Source organism: Neofelis nebulosa, chromosome 2, assembly GCF_028018385.1.
Source record: "Neofelis nebulosa isolate mNeoNeb1 chromosome 2, mNeoNeb1.pri, whole genome shotgun sequence".
Taxonomy (NCBI): Eukaryota; Metazoa; Chordata; class Mammalia; order Carnivora; family Felidae; genus Neofelis; species Neofelis nebulosa.
Window position 1 is genome coordinate 203,989,800 of NC_080783.1, and position 22,895 is coordinate 204,012,694.

Here is a 22,895-nt window from a genome sequence, read left to right on the forward strand (position 1 = left end):
GACAAACTTCCATCACGTTATGTTTGCAAGAAGCCATTAGACATAAAAGGACCAACTAATGAGACAGGAGGGAAACTAGGGCTGAAACCAGTGGCATCTCCTAGCACCAAGTGCAGTGTTTCAAAGGAGGCACGAGCGACTGAGCCAAATCCAGCCAAGGGCCAGTAAAGGATCAAGAACCGATCGTTCAGTTTGGCAGAATGGAGGCTACTGCTAACCCTACCGAGCAATCTCAAGTGGAGACCGAAGGCATACTGAATGAACGGGAAAAGTAAATAAATGGACCGACCGAGTGAATGACTGGCTAGATAGGTCCAAGTACCCAGTGATGCTCACTGGTTAGCTCACACTGGAAGGGATTAAGTCATCGACGACCATTTTAGAAACTGCACATTCTGCGCTTTCCTTAAATAACAGAATTATAAAATCGAAAGGAAGTCACGTGAAAGATGCTTAGACTTAAGTTACAGCACACACATAAGATTCTGTTATCGATCATAGATTCTAGGTCACTACAGAAGCAGCTTCATTAACTGAGCTTCTGCCTTTTTACAAATTACTCTAAAAACCCATGGTAAAAACAGCCCCTTTATGACCATGTCCTTCAGGTAAAAACCATCCCACCGAGGTTTCCTGAAGTTAGGATGTGTGGGCATTTTCTATGTGTAGGCACATACACAGATACTGCTCCGCTTGAGGTGCCGAGTCGACTCTGCCCTGTCCATTATATATTACCATACACTCGCCCTTCATAGCACGTACCACATCAATTAAAGACGGCGGAATAATTTCACCACCTTTTACTTTCCTTGCTCAATCTTTACTGTGTCAAAGGTGCCGAGAGGGTAAAAATGTAGGCTTAACTGTAACATTTTTTTAAAAAAGGTGGGTTCCCACAGTATTGAGACGATTAAGTAAAAGTGAGTGGCAAACGTTTTTAAATTTAGAAATTTATTCTGTTTAATCCACAAGCTTTATATAGCTTTAGTTTAAAAAAAAAAAAAAACACAACAAAAAAACCCAAAACAAAAACAGTGAAAACAAGACACTATTTCAAAGCCTGGGCCCTTCCAGCCTTCCAAATATGAGAGAGCTCTGAAAGTTGTGTACACCAGTTGGAAGGACAAGACAAAATTATGAATGGAGCCGTGACATTTCATAAAACAAACTTTTGTGTAACCGAAGGATCCTTCCTGGGACTAGTTAATTGCCTTTACAAAAAAAACACAACAGAATAGAATGAAATTCCAGTGTTCCAAATCAACTTGTTACACATCCATATAAACCCACAGTGTCCTGGCAAACAACATGCTTTCATTTTCCGTCTCATCCTAGAGCTCGAATCTGGATTCATTTCAGCAGAGACTCCACAGGCAACAGGAAAGATTGTGGCATCAAAATGTTCATTTATACTTTTGTGGTAGTTCAACAGTGGTCTTATTTCTGGGCTAGCTTGCAAACCATACGAGGTTGAGAGCATCATAACTTAAATGGGTGCTAAGACTCAAATGAGAAAAAATAAAGGGGAAAAAAAAAACAAAAACGAAAAGAAAGGAAAACCTCTGGGAATAGCCAAGGCCTTTAAAGAAACCATAAGAATGCCAACAATATTGAAACCCCCTTTTTTAAAAAGGGGATTTTTTTTGGCTTAAAATATTTCACTCTAAATGAAATTTATGTCAGCTGTCAATGAAAGAATGTCACTAATACACTGTGGACACCTTTTGCAATGTAAATCCATGCCCTTTTTTTTTTACATGGTGAACTTCAACCTAGCAATTATTACAACAAATGTTATAGTCTAAAGCTCAAACACATTTTAGCAATTTTGAAATTGAATTGCGTACAAACCAAATAAAATGTACATCGTAACACACATTCCCACCTAAGACTGTGGGGACACTTGAGCCTTCCGCATCGACCTCAGCGCCTTTTCACGCAGGTGCTTTTCTAAGTCATCGAGGTTGTCTTCGGGCTCGCTTTCGGTCTCCTAAAACCAGAGGAGTCACACTGGTGAGTCTTGAGAAACTGGCGAAAAGGTGTGGGGTGCAGGGCAGAGCCACATCGTGGCAGCAGCTGCACAACTCTATGAATACACTAAAAACCCCTGAATCATATAGTTTCTTTTTTTTGTTTGTTTTTTTTTTTTTAAGTTTTATTTTTGGGGCGCCGGGGTGGGTCAGTCGGTTGAGCATCCAACTTCTGCTCGGGTCATGGTCTCGTGGTGAGTTCAAGCCCCGCCTCGGGTTTGCTGCTGTTGGCACGGAACCCACTTTGCATCCTCTCTTCCCCCTTCTCTGTCCCTCCCCTGCTCGCGCTCTCCCTCTCAAAACTAAACTAAAAAAATGTTAAAAGCTTTATTTTTAAGTAATCTCCACCCACAACGTGGGGGTCAAACTCACAACCCTCAGGATCAAGGGTTGCATACGCTACCAACTAAGCCAACCAGGTGCTTCTGAATCACGCACTGTCAATGGGTAGATGGCATGTTAATTATACCTTAAAGTTATTTTTTAAATACACATTAAGCTTTTGGTAGCCATTCTACTCTTTTCCTTAGTCTTGGCAAATTCCTGTTCTTGGTAGATCATCAAGGAATAGACCAGAAGACAGCTAACAGCCGAGGAGTCAACTAGTGTAAAAAATTACTTAGGACGCCTGGGTGGCTCAGTCAGTTAAGCCTCTGACTTCGGCTCAGGTCGTGATCTCACGGTTCGTGAGCTTGAGCCCCACTTCTCTCTCTGTCCCTCGCCCACTTGTGCCCTCTCTCAAAATCAAGTATCTGGCCATCCGTACAAACGGCAAGCCAGCATCCATACACACCTTCTTAGGCTCGGGCTCCGCTTCTGGTTCCTCCTGCGCTGATGTGGTTGTGGGAGCAGCAATGGCTGCAGGGGTTGCAGCGGCCGCAGCGGCTGCAGCCACGGCCTTTTCCTTCTTGTGTTTTTTGTGCTTCTTGTGCTTCTTATCCTTTTTGTGTTTCTTGTCCTTCTTTTTCTTCTTTTTCTTTCCACCTCCTTCGGGGTCTGAGTTCTAAAAATCCAGAAAAGTAACAAAAAGAAAATCAACCTAAAATTTTGGCCAACTTAACATTTTATTCCTTCAAGATAATAACTAAATGGACAAATCTCAGGATTTCTTAAGGCCTCGGGGAGTGGAAAAGCCCAAGGCCAATTCCTACCAAGAAAACGATTTCTGGAGAGGAGAACCACAATGAAAGCAAAGACGCTCTTCGTGGATTCTTAGAGTCAGAATGGACCCCGAAGGAACGGATTCTTTATGATTTTCCCCAGCTAACTTCACATTACACCAGGTCTCCAAGCCACAAGCTGCAAGTCAGGGCTCCAGGATCCGGGGGCCATCTCCACATGTAAGGAAAAGCAGCACGTGCAAAGGAAAAGATGTCTCTGAACTCAACTGGGTCTGAGGTGAATTCTGGCTCCCGAACCTGTTAATCATCTGACCTCAGACAAATCCCCTTTTTCTGAGCCCCTTTTGTCAACCTAAAATTGGTTCAGCAATCCCTGATAAAGCTGTTAGAAGAATCAAATGGGTCCATCTGTAAACCATCCACAATAAGAGCCCAAAAGGTAGCAGGATTTGAAGAAATACAGCTATTATTCTAAACATATGCTTGTATGAATGCCAGGTCTCTAGCCACCGTATGACTTCTCTTATCTCTAGAATGGAGGTAGCGTGCTTGTCAATGCATACGGTTGACCCTTGAACCATGTGGGGGATAAGAGGTAAATCCCCCACACAGTTTCGAAAATCTGCACATAACTTTGGACTCCCCGTCCCCAAACTTCACTACTAACAGCCTATGTAGACCAGACGCCTTATTGGTAAGTTGACTAACACGTATTTTGTACATTAAACATATACCGTATTCTTACAATACAGTGAACTAGAGAAAAGTAAATGTTATTAAGAAAAGCATAAGGAAGAGGAAACACATGCACAGTGCTGTTCTGTACTGGTCAAAAAGACTCCACAGAGAAGTGGCCCTGCCCCACGTTGCTCAAGGGTCAGCTGTTTCCCACTTCAGCCAGTAATTCACAGGCTTTAAGACTCATTTTTTGTTAAAGAAGTAAATGTATTTCCTATTGAAGAAAAAAGAAGAGCACTACACGTAAAGAAAGATTAAGATTACTCATCGTTTCTCTTTCTAACATATAACCACCGTTAACATTAGAATTTTTTCCTTTATGACAAAGGAGCCATACTAATACACACGATCTAATTTTGAAAGTTTTACTGATTCTGTGATCTTAAGAGTCCCCAAATGTGTCGAACAGCAGAAATACAGTCCAATTTTAACCACCAAGATTACACAATTTAACAGTACTAGACATAACGTCAATCAGTGGGTGGCTAGAATATTAAGCATGGACTATGATGCAACCACCACCACTTAATCTGTGCTTCCTTGAAGTCCATCTGAACTAAAGAGAATGCTGCTGCTCTGAGCCACAAAAGACAAAAAAAAACTGTCTTTGCTTCCAAGTGACCACATAAAATTATAAAGATAAAACAGGGCAGACACATACCCTTGCCGGAGACGGGCTTGGTGTTGGGCTTTTAGCCTTTTTGACCGGTACCGCTGGTGACCAGTTGGTAGAGGGTGACTGAGACTGGACAGGAGACTGAGGTGCTGGGGGTTTTTTAACTGCCGGCTCAGGAGATCCTGAGACAGATCGGGAGGATGAAACCCTCCTTACAGACTGAGGGCTTGGTGAGGCAGCCCTAGAAATAGAGGGGAAGAACAAAACATTTAATATCCAAGAACAAAGGTCTTTCCCAAGAGAAAATAACCCACTTCCATTATATAACCAAGTCACACACTTTTAAATATTTTAGAGTACTTAGTTTGCTAGCTGATTCTACTAACACATATCATCTAAGTCTCCTGGAGAGTAGTTTAAGTCCCATAATCCTCTATCCATTGTTAATACTTCCTATATGAAATTAAGAATGCCCAATTCCTTGTAATCAAGACTGCTTTTATCAGTCATACATAGACGTGTAAGAAATGTTCTATGCATTACTTCAGAGTTCAGTTTTGGAAACACACATCCCTCAATAAACCAGACAACCCCTAAGAACCAAGTAAAATCCTATGGCATTTAGTGTGTGCCAAAAGGAACTATCCTGAAAACAGAAAATGAATCTGCAAATAGTACCTTTAACCTGCCTCACAAGCCTGTATTCCCACCAGCTTATTTTCTGTAATTTCTCAGTAAAGGGAAAAAAGGCTTCCAAACATAAAAGGCTATGCAAATTAGTGTTCCCAACCAAAAAAGCATAAAATATTTTTACTTCTTTGTCTTTTTGGGTTCCGGAGTCCTGGAGACTCTCCTAATGGGCCTAGTACTTGGAGATGGGGACTGCCTTCTTTGGGGTGATGATGATGCTCCTCTTCGAACAGGTGGAGGACTTGAGGAGGTCTGAGGAGCTCGAGGCCGTGGTGAGGGCGAATGCCGTTTGTTTGGTTGTGGCGACCGGGGCTCCCGGGTAGATCGGCTCGGGGAAGACCCTTTCCTATGCTTTGATGATAACGAAGGCGAACGTCTCTTGGTGACCGGGGAGCTTCTTTGTTTGGGAGGTGGAGAATGGGAGACCCGGCGCTTTGGTGGTGGAGATGGCGATGCCCTACGTTTAGGAGGGGGAGGTGGAGAAGCTGTTCTTCTCTTTGGAGGCGGAGAAGGAGAGTATCTCCTCTGTATTGGAGGAGAGTATCTTCTTGGGGAAGGTGAGCGGCGCCGGGGGGGAGGAGAAGGAGTCCTAGGAAAAACACACCATTAAGTCGGAAGGTCCAGCAGAATAAGGCAACAGAATGCACAGAAAACTAACCAGCAGTTATGGCGCCACTGTAGTTAGCGCCAGGCAGAAAGTGTTTCCAATTAAAAATTGGAATTAATTAAAAATTAATTAATTAATTTAAAAAATATTTAATTGGAAACACTATGCCTTTATCCTCATTTAAAGGAAAAGAAATCACTTAGTGGGTTTATCCTAGATGACTATAAAAGAGGACATTCTGCTTAATGGAGAAATCTGAAGTTTTTGGAATTAAAGTTTATTATGTCATTTAACGTAATCCATATGGAATCTGAATGTTTTTTTGAGAAGAGAATCTTGCATAAACTGAACATCCTTATCATCATGCAATAGCTAGCCAACTACATTAGCAGGACTCTACTATGGGCAACTTAGGATATCTGTACTTTATTTATTTTATTTTATTTTTTTTAGTGTTTACTTATTTTTGAGAGAGAGAGAGAGCGCGCGTGCGCGCGCGCGCGGGGGGGAGGGGCAGAGGGCAGAGACACACAATCCGAAGCAGGCTCCAGGCTCTGAGCTGTCAGCACAGAGCCCAACGCGGGGCTTGAACTCATGAGCTGTGAGAACATTACCTGAGCCAAAGTCAGCCACCCAACCGACTGAGCCACCTAGGAGCCCCAGGAAATCTGTACTTTAAAGAGCTCTTCTATGTGGTGCTCTCTTGAGCTGGCATTTAGACTTAGTATTAATAACAAGAGTTCACTTGCACAAGTTTTAAAAGATATCTCTACACCCACCCCACCCTGCCAAGGACAGACTTGCATTTTATGTCTCAAAAACCACTTTTCACTGTAAGTCTACCTACTAGAACAATGCATCGCTGAGGAAGTCCAAGCTGGACTTCCTCTTAATGCTTATTTCCTACATAATCCTCACACGCCTCTTTATTTTTTTTTTATTTTTTTATTTTTTTAACATTTTTAATTTATTTTTGGGACAGAGAGAGACAGAGCATGAACGGGGGAGGGGCAGAGAGAGAGGGAGACACAGAATCGGAAACAGGCTCCAGGCTCCGAGCCATCAGCCCAGAGCCTGACGCGGGGCTCGAACTCACGGACCGCGAGATCGTGACCTGGCTGAAGTCGGACGCTTAACCGACTGCGCCACCCAGGCGCCCCCTCACACGCCTCTTTAAAAATTAGACCTGAATAGAACATTCAGTTCCAACTGCCTAATTTGCTCCTGAAATGTTCAGACCTTGAGCTAAAAATATCTTCAGCTTTACAATAGACCACTTTTTGTTCAACATGGTAATGGGCACCTCCATTTCCTCACCTGAAAAATGGGAACAATACCACCTACCAAGCAAGTTCACCTCAAGGACTAGAGATGAAGTATATAAAACACCTACAGCACTTTACCTGGCATATAACGGGCACTCATATTGCTTGGTAACGTATTTGAGTAACATCATTACAAATCTTTTCCCCCCTTTATTTTGAAATCATTTCGATTTACGGAAGAGTTACAAAAATAATGGAGAGTTGCCACTTAACCGTTCACGTAACCACAAAAAAATTATCCAAATTATGAAATTAATCCTAGCACTAACTTGGTATTAACTAAAATACAACTCCACAGTTTCCCACTAATGCCTCTTTTCTGTTCCAGGTTCTAAAAATCCGAATTCTACATTATATTTAGTTATCATGCGTCCTTAGTTTCTGTCAATACATAACTTTTCCTGTCTTACGTGACTGGTGTTTTTAAAGAGTACTAGTCAGTTACCTTGTAGAATATCCTTCAATTGGGTTTGTCTGATATACCCTAATAAATTTGACTGAGGTTCTGTAGAATTGGTAAGGCTGCTACAGAGGTATCTGGGAATTATATAATACCACTACGTGTTACTGCTAACTTTGAATCCTTACTTAAGGAGGTATCTGACAGAATTCCACACTGTAAACTTAGTGTTTTTCCCTTTATAATCACTAAATAGAATGACTTCACCTTTTAATTTAACATCTTTGTTGACATGTGATTCACACACCTTAAAATATAACCATTTTAGGGGCACCTGGGTGGCTCAGTCAGGTAAGCATCTGACTTTAGCTCAGGTCATGATGTCATGGCTCATTTGAGCCCTGCGTCAGGCTCTGTGCTGACAGCTCGGAGCCTGGAGCCTGCTTCCGATTCTGTGTCTCCCTCTCTCTGCTCCTCCCCTGCTTGTAGTCTGTCTTTCTCAAAAATAAACATTAAAAAAAAAAAAAAAAAAAAAAAAAGTTAAGTTGTTCCAATCAGCTACAACTAGCAAATCCGATAAAATACCTTCGTCGAGGTGGCGGTGTGGGAGACCTGCGCCTTCGAGGAGGAGGGGCAGGAGAAGGAGAACGGCGCCTTCTGGTGGGTGGTGGGGAGGGGGTCCTCCTCCGTCTACCACTAAAAAAAAAAAAAAAAATTACAAGTTATTTGGAGTCAGCAGCATTTACAATTAAGTGATCCAGATGATATAGTTTTAATCATTGTTAACCAAAAGTGCAGTCAACTGTTCCTCTATCCCTCAGAGCAATGTTTTTCATACTAAACAGGATCATTAGCAAGGCTCTGAGAACCAGCATTTTAGAAAATCATGATTTTACTTGTTAACGGTAAATTTTGTTTTGTAAAATTTTTGTTTCAGTATATACATATGCAGAGTCTGGGTCATGATATAGAAATTCTCAACATGACACAGGGTAAAAAAAAGTTCGAAAACACTGCCTGAAAGCATTGGAATGCACATCAGTTACCTAGGAGACTAATCTGAGTCTGTGCTCACCAGGCCCAGACTACGTATGGTCTAGCCAGTATGTGCTAAAAAGGCTCTCTAGGTGATTGTTTCCTTATCAGAAACAGAACAACTGCTTTAAAACCCAGAAAAGTTCAATGTTCTAACTCAGAAATTTTAAATTTGGGGACTTATGGCCCCAGATCTATATGTCACTGTTCCAAGTTCTCGATTTTTAAAAATGTATTTCCACTATTCAAGAGTTGGCTTACTATTAACTAAAAACACTATCTCAAAAACAAAGGATTAAAAATTGAGCACTAAAGCTATCATTGGGAGCAGTGTGGTTGAAACACAATCTTAGGAACCTTAATTCTGAGCTGTTACACACTTAACACACAAATGCACACATGAAAAATAAAATTGTATCAACTGGACTAACTCATAGCAATCTCCCCAGATTTATATTAAAATATACACCAAGCCAGTTTGCCATAATCACATAATGTAGTTTTCAACTTCTTGCCCAGCATAGGACTGAGGTTTCCTGTGAATCTGGAAATATTTTCTACAGTTTACTAGTCTTGATCTCCCTTTAAAACTCGGGGCGCCTGGGTGGCGCAGTCGGTTAAGCGTCCGACTTCAGCCAGGTCACGATCTCGCGGTCCGTGAGTTCGAGCCCCGCGTCAGGCTCTGGGCTGATGGCTCGGAGCCTGGAGCCTGTTTCCGATTCTGTGTCTCCCTCTCTCTCTGCCCCTCCCCCGTTCATGCTCTGTCTCTCTCTGTCCCAAAAATAAATAAAAAATGTTGAAAAAAAAAAAATTAAAAAAAAAAAAATAAAACTAAAGAGTGCTCTGTTACTAACAGAACAGAAAAAATTCTGAAATTCATTTAAATTTTATTTTCACAATTTAATTTTCAATTTCAATTTGTTTATGCCTCGTGGGGACTAAGACTTCACTTGGAACAGATTTATAATAATAAACTACAAAAGGCAATCTATCTAGACAGAAAAGCTTTGGATGAATGAAATGAAATGAACTACTAATTATACGAAAATACAGTAAAGGAGAAACCACTTTACTAGCGGGGTTAACCTGAGAATTACAGGACCTGGGGAGACAAGATGACCACAGCACTGATTCAACAGGTAAGCAAGATTTCAAATAGGAGAAGACATTTGGGTTTTAACTTAAAAAGAAGAAAGAAAAGTTTACAGGTGCAAACTTAGAAAATGAAGTGATATAAAGAACTCCCAGTGTTATCAGTAAATATAATAACCTAAGAGGCTATTACTGTTGATTATGTGACTTCTCTTTAAATCTAACCAGAAACTCTCATTAAAAATTGGGACTCAGATTAGAATTATGATACACGAATGGCCTGAGATACTTATTTTGTGCCTCATGTTCACTTGTAAAATGAAAGGCTCAGAGGAACCAAAAGGTCCCTTCCAGTGAGGACCTTCAATGTCCTGTTTCTATGTAGGAAAATACCCAAAAAGAACAAACAACACCATAACCAAACTAGCATAACTTAAGGAATGCCAGAAAAATCTAATAATCGCTTAAGACTGGAGTCTTGACACCACACGGCTCTATGATCCGAAGGCTACAGAGTTCTACCTGAGCTGGTAAGGCACACATTTTAAGAGTTAAAACAAAAAGCTGATTTCTTTGAGATCAATCTATTTCAATTTTTCCGTATATGCTAAAAAAAAAAAAAAAAAAAAAAAGAAAAGAAAAAAAATGACATAAATGCCAGGTTTAATATATTTCCAAGATTTGGTCAAGCTTGTTCACTGTATTATTCGAAATTCTGAATCCTTAATAGATTTCATCCACTTAATCTAACAACAGAAAGCTAAGCATTTTCTAGTGTTACTCTGAATGACGCCAAGCTAAGCTTTCAACTGCATGCAGAAATTGAGTAGGAAAGTGTGCCCTCAAATTGCGTGAGAACCGGTTTCAGTAAGTCTCAATATGTGATGTCACTAACCCTCAAGTATGCAGGAAGACAGGTTTTATCAGAAGGGGCCAGCCTGCTCTCAGAACAACCTCACTTCACTAGCCATGCTGGTAATGAAGACAAGAAATAGAGATGTGATGCCAACCTTTTAATACTAGGATCAATGTACCTCGTTATCCTTTAAGTTGAGGAGGAGTGTTCGATCCCAGAGACACGTGTTTCAAACATGGAAAATGTTACTTTGTCAAAATTTAAACTTAACATAGGAAACAATAATAAAAAAAAAAAAAACCAGGCTGTATGTCCCCTCTTAAAAATACAGTAACTACTGAGATGCCTGGCTGGCTCAGTCAGTGGAGCGTGTGACTCTTGATCAAGGGGTTGTGATCAAGCCCCGTGTTGAGTGTAGAGATTACTTAAAAAAATAAAATCTTAAAAATAAACAGAATAAATACTGAAGCATGATTCCAAAGAATTCTTCCTCCATCTTTAAATCCTGGACACCTGATAGCCAATTTCTAACATCACTAAAACTCGAGGCCTTTTTAAAGAGGAAAACCAAAACACCCTGGAGCAGGATAATGAACATCAGTGTTGCAGAGAAATTGCTTTCCAATATAGAAAGTAGTTCCCGAACAGGTGGAAAAAAAATCTTACCACTAACCTGACTTTGTAAAGCAACTTTTTAGCTGCTGTACTAGACTTTTCACAGAAGTCAGGGGTAATTATGGCTGGAAACAGAATACCTTAGCATCTAAGTTTATCTTTCTCTCAAAGGTTTTTTATTGTCAAGTATTCTGCAGCACAAATACACTACTTTGTTCCATCGCAAACATTGCTAACTAGTTCCAAAGAATCTTTCCAAGAGAACTCTTACTAATTGAGACTACCTAAAACAAAACAGTTTCAAAAAGTGAGCCATAAAGAGGACAATGTGATCATTTCAGGAAAGATACTCAGAAATTCAGCGGCAGCTAAGACCCCCCCCCTTCCCCCCAAGCAGAAGACCAGTGAAGACAGTATAATGGTATAATGCCAATAGCACAGGTCAAAGATCTGGCTTTGTCACTTTACTCACTACCCTAACAAACTCATTTTACCACTTCTAGGCCTGTTTTCTTTTTCTCACTTAATGGGATAAGCTACAATTAGAGATTTCTATTTCTATTTATTAAGCTCTAAAAGGTTACGTTTTACAATCCCACAGATACCTGATCAAAAAGGTTCAATAAAAATATGCAACCTACTTTCCTACTGTGGGAAACACTCAACAGAGCCAGAGCCTCACTTTCATCTTTAGTCTTTCTAATCTTTCCCAAATTTTTCTTGTCTACCCTAAAGTCATCACAAAGTCCCTCCCCACTAAATCTAAGGAGCTATTATTATTATCCTATCTCTTGGAAAATATCCAAGTACTGTAACTGCACAAAAATCTAAGCTCAAATGGTACTCTAAAATGAACACTGTGTGTAAGTCTATCATTCATTTGACATGTAAAGAAATATACTTTTAATAAACTTAAACATCTGAGGAACTTCTCCACAACCATACCCACTGTATACCTAGGAATGGCATCAGGTTACCTAAACAGCAAATTAAGTCACTAAAACTTTGACATGTAACCCTAATTTACAAAGTAGCGTCTAACCAACCTTTTAGTCATTGGCGATTGCCATCGCTTTCCCATTTGCATCCTGAGAGCAGTGGAGAAAAACAAAGGTCAAGAATTCCATTCACCAAATTATTTACTTCAATGGAGTTAAGTATCACTAATGAAGATTCATTTTTTTTTTTTTTACATGTTCAAAGATATTCAGAAGTTAATGTTATGATTTAACTGATCTAGTCATGCAGACATATGACATGGTGGTACAAAACTTAACATCTCATTACTAGTAGTAACCACCAAATAAAGCAAAGAAAAATTCCAAAACCTCCCAAATCTGACCACCTCCTTCTAGGAGCCCTTGAAATGAAGGAATTAACCAATTTCTAAAATAAACCTGTAGCCCATCCCATAAGTTACAAAGTTTCATCACAACTACACAGAACACCAGTGAAGACTACTGAAGAAAAGACATTACCGAGGGGAAGTCTCTTTCTGGCGCTTTCGAGGTGATGGAGAGGCACTCCGGGAAGGGGAATGTCTCCGCCGCCTGCCTACCTCACCATTCTTCACGTGGGACCTTTTGGGTCGCTCATCTTCTGAGGAAGAAGAGGAGCCAGAATCTATAATTACACAATAAAGAAAAAATCACATTACACCTATGCTTAAGAGTCTGCCCACATTTTCTGAATCTAAGTAGACAGGAGTGTCCAAATTAGCAAGTTAAGACCCTAATGTAGCGAGCACGTATATAAGCCATCAATTCTAAACAAAGGTGACTATCAATATATGGTCAATGACTTGAAAGCCAAGCATAAACACATATTATCATACAGTTATATAAATCATTCCCATAGCACACTCCAAGACATAAGCGTCCCTTAAGAATCTAGTGATCTGCCAAATAAGCTTAAAAAGCATTTCAAGTGGGGCACCTGGGTGGCTCAGTCAGTTGAGCATCTGATTCTTGATTTCGGCTCAGGTCATGATCTCATGGTTTGTGGGTTCAAGTCCTGCCATCGGGGATCTCTCTGCTTGGGATTCTCTCTCTCCCTCTCTCTCTGCCCCTTCCCCACTCATGTGCTCTCTCAAAATTAACAAACATTAAAAAAAGCACTTCAAGCAATTACTTGATTCTTTTACTTTAAGCACTTATTTTTAATTTTTAATGTTTATTCATTTTTGAGAGAGAGAGACATAGTGTGAGTGGGGGAGGGGCAGAGAGAGAGGGAGACACAGAATCTGAAACAGGCTCCAGGCTCTGAGTTGTCAGCACAGAACCTGACGAGGGGCTCGAACCCACAAACTGTGAGATCATGACCCGAGCTGAAGTTGGGTCGCTTAACCGATTGAGCCACCCAGGTGCCCGTTTTTTGCCAATTTAAACCACAGATCCGCATACGTGGCGCAGAAAATTTCTGAACAAAGACTTTAGGGAGGGGCACCTGGGTGGCTCAGTCAGTTGAGCGTCTGACTCTTAATTTCAGCTCAGGTCGTGATCTAGAGGTTCATGGGTTCGAGCCCTGCCTCACCCTCTGTGCTGACAACGTAGAGCCTACTTTGGATTTTCTGTTGCCCCTCTCTCTGCCCCATTTACGCATGCAGGAGTACTCTCTCTCTCAAAAATAAACAAACATTAAAAAAGAAAAAAAGCTTTAAGGAGTAACACGAGAGATTGGGAAAAGAAATCCGCTTTTCCTGGGCACCTGGGTGGCTCAGTTGGTCAAGCATCTGACTTCAGCTCAGGTCATGATCTTACAGTTTGTGGATATGAGCCCCACACTGGGCTCTGTGCTGACAGCTTAAAGCCTGAAGCCTGCTTTGAATTCTGTGTCTCCCTCTCTCTCTGCCCCTTCCTTGCTCATGCTCTGTCTCTATCTCTCAAAAATAAATAAAAATATTTAAAAACATTAAAAAAAAATCTACTTTCCCAAATTTTATACCTCTGTTTTTACTTTTGTACTATAAAGGTCTACTATGTTCGTAACAACTTGAAAGAAAATTAAACTTTAAGACTGAAAACTAAAAACCAAAAACTAATACTTCCTCCCCTTAAAGACATCTCCATGTAAGCACATATTTTTCCTAAGTACACTCACTACACGGATGGATATTTCTATTTAAGTAGTTTTCATCAGGAAATACAGGTAGAAAACAGATGAATCCATGTCCATACCAGATGAAGACTGCTGGTTCTGTCGTCTGTACTGACGTCTCTGCTGCACAGAATCTGCTGCAGCCATTTTGCCACCTTTATCTTCTTCTGAAAGATGGATGCATTTAGAAAAGTGTTTCTTTAGTTACACATACAGAACACGTAACATACTTGAAATGGAAAATGGTCTCTTCAACTTTTATCCGATTGGGTCAAGCAATACAACCACACACACACACACACACACACACATTTTTTAACAACAACAACAAAAAGCTTAAAATCCCAATTTAAAATGCTGACTTTAGGGGTGCCTGGGTGGCTGAACATCCAACTTTGGCTCAGGTCATGATCTCACGGCCTGTGGGTTCGAGCCTGTCTGGCTTTGTGCTGACAGCTCAGAGCCTGGAGACTGCTTCGAATTCTGTGTCTCCCCGTCTCTGTCCCTCCCCCACTCACACACTCTCTCTCTCTCAAAAATAAACATTAAAAATACAAACAAGTAAGTAAAAATAAGTAAAAGGCTGACTTTAGACTATGTTCACTAAATATAATAAAAATAAACTTATTTACTATAGGTCAAGTTAAGCACTAAGAACTTTATAAGCATTATTTCAGTTAATTGTCAAAAGCCTAAAGGATGGTACTGTTACCTGAATTTCAGATTTAAGAAATGAGACTCAAATAAATTAAGTAATTAAACAAAAAAAGCAGTTAAGTAGTGGGGCACCTGGGTGGCTCTGTGGGTTAAGGCTCCGACTTTGGTTCAGGTCATGATCTCACGGTTTGTGAGTTCAAGCCCCACGTCGGGCTCTGTGCTGACAGCTCAGAGCCTGGAGCCTGCTTCAGACTGTGTCTCCTTCTCTCTCTGCCCCTCCCCAACTTGTGCTCTTTCTCTCTATAGCTCTCAAAAAATAAATAAATGTAAAAAAAAAAAAATTAAAAAAAAAAAGTAGTTAAGTAGTGAAGCTGGGGATTCAACCCAGGTTGGTCTGACTTCAGAACCATAGCTCTTAACCACTAAGTCATATTCTATAATTAATCTTTAACCAGAGGGGCTGACCAAATGTGCAAAAAATATAATTCGGCTTAAACAAAAAAACACACGAAAACTTACCCGATTCAGATAACTCTACTTTTCTAGGCTTAGGTGCTGGTGAAGGGGACTCTCTTTTCTCAGTACCTTTGTGTTTTGTCACTAAAAATAATGAGAAAAAAAACCACCTTACATATGCGGAATAGCAAAACAACAAAAAACAAAGCTACCTCACAAGACACTGTCTTAATGGCAGAAAGACTATTCTTATAAAGAATTTATTGCTAATTACATAATTCCATGAGACCTTGTCATTATCTCAACATTACCTGAAGGGAAGCAAGCATTTTTAGACGTTTGGTGAAAAGCTTAAAAGGTTCCATAATGATTTTTGAATCTTAAGACTCTCCCAAGAGAAATGCCAGTTAAGAGAAATCAGGAGTTGCTGTTTCTCAGCAACAAAAGCTCTGCATAGAAGATCTGTGTAACCTTCAACTCAATAAACCTCTGGGTTCCACCCCACAACCTAAATCACATGTGCTCAACTACACAGGCCCCATCAGCACAAGAGCTTTCAAGCATCTGCTACAGGTGGGTTCAGAAAAGTAGTAAAAAATGATACATGGTTAAGAAATAAGATTTGATGAAATCTTCAGAGAAAGAAATTTGTTCCGGAGAAGAGGTAGGAGTTGGCCACCAAGAGACTACAGACTATGTAGAAATACAACCTTCATAATAGCATGAGGGATTTAAACTACCTATAAAAAAAGTAAGCCCTCACAATAACAAAAATAATTAAACACTATGGCTGAAGGATTCTTGCCAAAGCTTAAAAAGGGGGGAGGGGGCAGGAGCTCTGAAATATACCTAAGGTAGTAAGAGAGCTGTGAGCACCTTATAAGTAACCCAACCTCTCTTTTCCAAGTTGCATGGAAAATTATTATGCAACAATCTTTTGTATGCTTGCTGTATTAGGTAGTTGTTGCTGTTGCTAGTAATACCACCTCCCCCCACCCCCCTGCCCAATTTACAAGAGGAGAAATGTGAGGCTTAAAAAGGAGTAACTTCAACCAGTCACATAGATAATTAAATTAAAGTGAACTAGGATCTGAACCCAAGACTCTATTTCTAGAGCATAGGCTTTAATTTCCACCAATTTATAATTTCCGCCCTATTTATAATATCCATCCACGCCTTCAACTAAAATCAAAAGTATACACAGATATAACCATTAAGCGTACCACAGATTAACCTGAAATATCATTTGAGAGCATCCTGCTAAAAACTAAATTTGAAGACAGATATGATCCCCTAAGGACCCTCATATCTGTTTTGTTTGATTAAAGCAATTACCACGGGATGTTGACCTAGAATGCAAATACATTTCATTTAACACTCTTCTTCAGAATGCTGTAAAGGCTGAGTCTAAGGGGCAGTAACTTAGAGAGCTAGTGATCTAAAACAGAAAGCTCATCTTTGCTAAAGTACTGAAACTGAAGAATTTACCACAATACTTTAAAAATGATCTGCATTTTATTAATTATTCTAACTAGTGTTTTGGACAAACTACTGGATTGGGTAAAAAATGGTTAATATCTAATCAGTTACCATGAAATATAGCAGCAAGGGGTGCTTAGGTGGCTCAGTCAAGGCATCTGACTCTTGATTTCAGTTCATGATCTCATGGTTCGAGGGTTCGAGACCCATGGTCAGGCTCTGTGCTGGCAATGTGGAGCCTGCTTGAGATTCTCTCTCTCCTTCTCTCTCTGCCCCTCCCTGCTCACTCGCTCTCCATCTAAATAAATAAACTTAAAAAAATATTTAAAAAGGGGGTGCCTGGGTGGCTCAGTTGGTTAAGTGTCCCGACTTTGGCTCAGGTCACGATCCTGCCGTTCACAAGTTCGAGCCCCATGTTGGGCTTTGTGATGACAGCTTGGAACCTGAAGCCTGCTCCAAATTCTGTGTCTCTCACTATCTCTGCCCTTCCCCCGCTCGCGCGTGTGTGCATGTGTGCGTGCGCGCTCTCTTGCAAAAATAAACATAAAAAAACTATTAAAAAACACTTTAAAAACCACAGCAGCAAAAGTGCACTCAAAACGTGTATTTTAACAAATTCAAAGACATAAAATACACATGCTTTTAAATAAAACTTTTAAGGACTTGAGGCTATTTTTCTGGTCTGTATTCTCCACTTCAAAGTGTCAGTTAATCTTCAATTCTTGAAAAATTATTAGAGGCATCCAGTTACTTATACCCCCCCCCCATGTCTAAGCTACTACCTAAAAGAACTGGGTTCTAAAGTGTGTTTAGAAGCTGTCTAAATGTCAGAATGCATTTTCCCCTATGATACACTAAAAATGTGGTTATATCTGCACGATAGTTGGCAAATACCAACTGAATAAACACCACTGAACTAGAACATACACATTTTTCCCCCACAGAAATACACATTTGGAGTTTTATCTTGATCCAATCTCTTTAGCTAATGGTTTAAAGTCTATTACCAATATATTCATACCATTAAAATAAGTATCTATTATATATGCCTGCTCTGGCTTAATATGACTGAATCATTGCATTATTAACAATGTTAATGTTTCATCAGAGTTTGTTGATCTAAAGAAGATCTGATAGTTTATTATGTTAATGTTTTATTTTTAGTATTCAAGGGGCAAAATCATTCTAGCATAAAGTCAGAAATCTTCCAAGTCAACTGTAAAACCAGAACTTTAAGTTTACTTCAATAGTCCTATTAATTATTAATCTCCCAGACTTGTCCAAAAGATCACTTGTAAAGTTACTGTTACTAGAACTGGTAAAATAATTTTGTCTGCAGAATATAGTTTATATGGCTAAATGGATCTCATCCTAAAATCACAATAGATATAGATCCTCTGTAAACAGATTTCATTAAATATCTCACTGATTTCAACACACTGCTTTATACACTAAGATAATGCCAGTTTAACTAACATGCCACTGATTACAAAATGCTTCCTGAAGACCCTTCCGGATGAGAATGTACAATGTACTCCACAAATTATTCACCTTTAAATTCCCCAAAATACTTTCCCTGCCTCCCTCCCACTCCATTTGCTCAATATTAAAAGTCCCGATTGGTAACTACTACAGTAAAATCTATTATATTTCAATGGTGTCACTGATCTTATAAGCAGTGGAGTGTTGCAAGAAAGGAATTTCTGAAATCATCCTACCAGGTACAGAATCTAAAGTTAAAGTTGCACCTTGCCCTCCATCTCCCCACTCCAGACATCAAAACAAGCTTTTTGAGATAGGAAAGCTGGGCAAAGTATACATTTTTCAACTGGGAACTGAGAACCCAAATTTTAGACCTGGCTGGTTGACTTTGCCCAAATCACTTAACCTGAGAACCTGTTTCTTGATGACAATCTCAAAAATCTGTTCTACCTCTGAAATTTCATCACAGGGGACTGGGATCATTTTACCATAAAAAGTTACCTCCAAGTAGTCAGAGCCAAATTCAGCTTAAGGACACGAGGCAGTCTCTGACTCTACTGCCCACCGTGCCTTTCTTTGGTTGTGTTTTGTTTGCACATGGAAGACCTGCCCCAGAATCCATAGGAATATAACTAGCTCTTCGTCTTCACCAGGACTCATTTTATTTCTCTCCAACGTGCATTTATCTACCATGAATTTTTTTTTTTTTTTTAAAGTACTGGCCCACTCCCTTGACAATGTATCAGGACACAAGAGGTTAGTGCCTACGCCCTCTGCAAAAAGTGAACTCTTATCTACTTTAACAAAGACTCAATCCTCCCGTTCAGATACTTTTATTACTCTTTGGCTATTATCATACCTTGGTATGTTTTTTGCAAAGGAACAGGTGGGAACTTTTATAATACTTTTTCACTAGAGAGCTTTCTGACTCCAAAGGAAGGACAAAAAAATATGCAGAAGTACAAATACTTAACATACTGGACACAGTTGCTAGAAACCACTGAAATTTTCCTATTTGTCATACTTGTCAAAAAGGTACGAACTGAAGGTAATACGGGACATGAGGTTATGAAAACAAGTGATCCTAAGGCCCCCTCCCATACTTAAATTAGGTCTAAACCTGGAAGACTCAAATGTTTTTCTGTTCTTATCCAGGTGTCTGTCTAGGTCTAAAGAGCCAAAGCAACAAAACTGACCATAGAATAATTAATTACCCAATTAAGATTCAGAAAATAATCTACACATTACTTGTTACAGGTGACAGCATTACCTGCCAGTCCCCCTGTCACTCTGCTAGCTTGTCTATACCTCAAAGTCAAAATTTTGCCCATCCCCATTTTCTTTGTTCTAACCTGAAAATTTAGATGTGATCAGAGCGAGCCCAGTATATATTAACCTACAGGCTGCTTCTTAAAAATCAATTACTACAGCAGCTTTTAGGATTTCCCCTGCCCCACTACTCACCCTTCAGGCTATCATCTCAGCCCTCAGCACCAGAGGCCCAATTCAAATAGATCCTACCGCCTTTCTCCATGTGTATTTAACCCAAAGGAACAAACCCCAATACACCACAACCCTCACTCAGACTAATACGGCATTCTACTTGCCTGGCCAGATCACAGATCATAAATTCCTCAGAAATCAATCTGCAGAATAAAGCAAGGACAACACTCAGAAGAACCCTGCCTGGAGCCTAAATTAAAAAACAAATAGGCTTTTAAGGGGACACCATGTTCTTCCCTAGCGAGCACAATGTGGCCAAGAAAGAACTCAAACAGAATATGGAGTCCTCAAATAAGATATCAAACAAAAAAATCTTCAGGGGAAAAAAATTAACTGGTCTCATAGTAATAAAATGATCCCTTATCACGACAACAGGGACTTTGATAAGCTCCCCCAACTCAGCCCACAGCTGGTAATGAATGTTATTTCTCCACCTACTCAATGCCAAAGGCAACTGCTAAAAACAAGTTTACACATAAACTCTGTTTCAACAAACCCCAAGAACTTAAAGAGGAAAGGGTGAAAAGCAAATTTACAAAGAATATCACATGCAAATATTGGGGCTGGTAATGTATTTCTCCACTTACTCAATGCCAGAGGGCAACTGCTAAAAACAAGTTTACACGTAAACTCTGCTTCAACAAACCCCAAGAACTCAAAGAGGAAAGAAAAGGTGAAAAGCAAATTTACAAAGAATATCACCCACAAATATTACCCAGCTCCTTCTTACCGTGAAGGGGGAAGGGGCAGGAGCGACGACTGACTAGGCACTTTGTAGCCAAACAGAGAAAGAACGAACATACACTGTTTTTGTGTGTTTGATTTTTACCTTTACCTGAAGTTCTCCCTGGAGAGACAGAAACACGACTTTTTCTTGTACGGTTTGACTGCTGGGGTGTTGGGGAATGACGAGTTTTTGGCGGTGGAGTTGCTGGAGGTGATGGCCTATGCCTTCGCCTCGGAGGACTTGCTGAAGGAGATAACCTACGAGTTTTCCGAGGGGGGCTGGATGTCCTCTTAGGAGGCTTCTTTGGCGGTGACCGGGAACGAGACGAAGAAGATGACGAACTACTTCCAGACAAGGACGCTGATGAACGCCTTCTTCTGTGGAATAAAGGATTCACGTTCGTTAACTGCATACTTGTCAAAAACGACCTTACAGGTATGTACAGTTTACACAAAAACAGCTATTTTTATCCAACTTTTGAGTTTATGTAGCTAAGCACATAATTAAGTTTAAAAAAAAAACCATGGGAAACAAAACCATGACCTAGGACAGGAAACAGCTAGTTCTGAGACTAAATATGAATAACTTATTCTGATGAATGCTTCTGTTTGAGTTGTCTGTCCAGTTATAAAATATGTCATGTTGAAAGCTATAATACAGTAACTAGCCAGTCTCTTTCTTCCTTAGGAGTGATATCATTGTTTGGAGTTTGCATACAAAATTTGGGTGGCGAAGTATTTTCCGTTTAAGAGCACAAAGTCAAACAACCTTTAGGCTGCGTTTTTTAAAAAAGATGTGCAACAGTTAGGAATTCATTTAGCTACATAAACTTAGAAGCAGGGGCCTCTCGAATTCTGCGGCAAAAACTGTGGTAAGTTCTGTTGCAATTATGTGTACCTGCAGAATTCACCTTTGGCAGAAGAATTCCTGAGAACCTGAAAAAAAGAAACCCTACCTTAAGTGTGAGATAAAAGCTGGCTGAAAGGGAATCTTACACAATCTGCAAAATATTTTGACTGCTAAATGGCTCAGTAAGCACAATTAAAACACGCTGTTTGCAAAACTCCAATATAAGAAATAGCTGTTTCCGCTAATCTCGTACTAGAGAGCACCGGCATTTATTTTCTCCTAGAAAAGAATATAACCAATTTTAGAAAAGTGGGATGCCTAATCAACTGACCATTTACATCATCAGTCTCATTTATCAGCAGTAACATCAAGTCTATCATTTTTGGCAGTAGTCATAAAGAGTTCACAACAACCACCTCCTCCCCCCAAATCTTTTCTTTTAAAACAATATGGGACTCCGAAAAACCCGACTACAGAAACAAACATCTATGGATCTTATTATTTCCCCTTCTTCTCCAACTGGATTCATTTTCCCGCAAATAACTTAAAGACTCAAACACAAAAAACTTCTGTGCTAACTATAATCTGAAACGCAATCATCATAGCTCTTTCCAAAGAGGTCAAGAAGGCAGAAAACTCTATCGGTGCACCAAACCTCTACTTTGGGCAGATTTAACAACAATCTTTTTGTTAAAAGGCATAGACCCAAATGTTCTGCCTTATGCCAATTTTAAAATGACTCTTTAAAAAAGAACATTGGTACTGACAGGGTTAGTTTTCTGACTGATCTCTTCAAAAATGACTAGATGCCAAACTGCTAAAAATGGCTATATCCATGGAATAGGATTATGGGTAATTTTCAACTTATTTGTTTGAAATTTTATAAGCACTCATTTCTGTAATGGGAAAAAAACACTTCAAACAAAAATGTAATGCAAATAGGTTATTCTAATATTGGTGAAAGTAGCTTACTGGCTCTGTAGTTACCTGCTTTTTAGAAGCCAGTGATAATTTAAATCCAAAGAAAGTGGGAGGGCTGCAGATTCCCTCATTGCTAGGAGATCTGGGTGGGGTCTCAAAGGGTAAAAGTTAACGTCAAGTATCAGTAAAATGTGAATTTCTTGTTTCCCACCCCAACACTGCACTAGCGTGGTTTTTGTGACATAATTAAACCTCAAATGAGAGGCTCTTTAGGCATCACCTCATAACACTCCTGAGCTTTCTTCAGGGGAACACAAATACAAACATGAGCCTAAAACTAACACGTGCTGCATTTTCATATACTGACACTTCCAAATAAAAAAAAAAAAAAAAAAAAAAAAGGAGGAGGAGGAGGAAAAGAAAATAAAGGAAAAAGTATAAGAAAAAAGAAAACCCTCACCGTCTCACTGGAGATCTACTTCTTCTATGCCTGGGTGGAGGTGGCATTCGTCTTGGTGGAGTTCTTCTTCGAGGAGATGGCCGCCTTCTGGGGCTTGGCCGCCTTCTTGGGGAGTATGATCTGCCATAACAAACAGAATT

At 39.9% G+C, this 22,895-nt stretch overlaps 1 protein-coding gene across 14 annotated transcripts in view; it reads right to left on the minus strand.

The window, feature by feature from the left end:
* Positions 1-794: 794 nt before the first annotated feature.
* Positions 795-22,895, minus strand: part of SRRM1 (serine and arginine repetitive matrix 1) — a 31,545-nt gene continuing 9,444 nt past the window's right edge. For 3 of the 14 annotated variants that reach the window (XM_058718589.1, XM_058718603.1, XM_058718602.1), the window contains 11 exons: positions 22,756-22,875; positions 20,628-20,902; positions 15,398-15,478; positions 14,302-14,388; positions 12,604-12,748; positions 12,172-12,213; positions 8,113-8,223; positions 5,320-5,784; positions 4,551-4,746; positions 2,824-3,033; positions 795-1,990 (listed from right to left, as the gene is read on the minus strand). In XM_058718589.1, coding sequence (XP_058574572.1) covers positions 1,886-1,990; positions 2,824-3,033; positions 4,551-4,746; positions 5,320-5,784; positions 8,113-8,223; positions 12,172-12,213; positions 12,604-12,748; positions 14,302-14,388; positions 15,398-15,478; positions 20,628-20,902; positions 22,756-22,875 — 1,837 coding nt within the window. In that variant the 3' untranslated portion in view covers positions 795-1,885. The remainder of the gene's footprint in view (positions 1,991-2,823; positions 3,034-4,550; positions 4,747-5,319; positions 5,785-8,112; positions 8,224-12,171; positions 12,214-12,603; positions 12,749-14,301; positions 14,389-15,397; positions 15,479-20,627; positions 20,903-22,755; positions 22,876-22,895) is intronic. The other 11 variants (XM_058718592.1, XM_058718591.1, XM_058718596.1 and 8 more) reach the window with 11 other exon arrangements.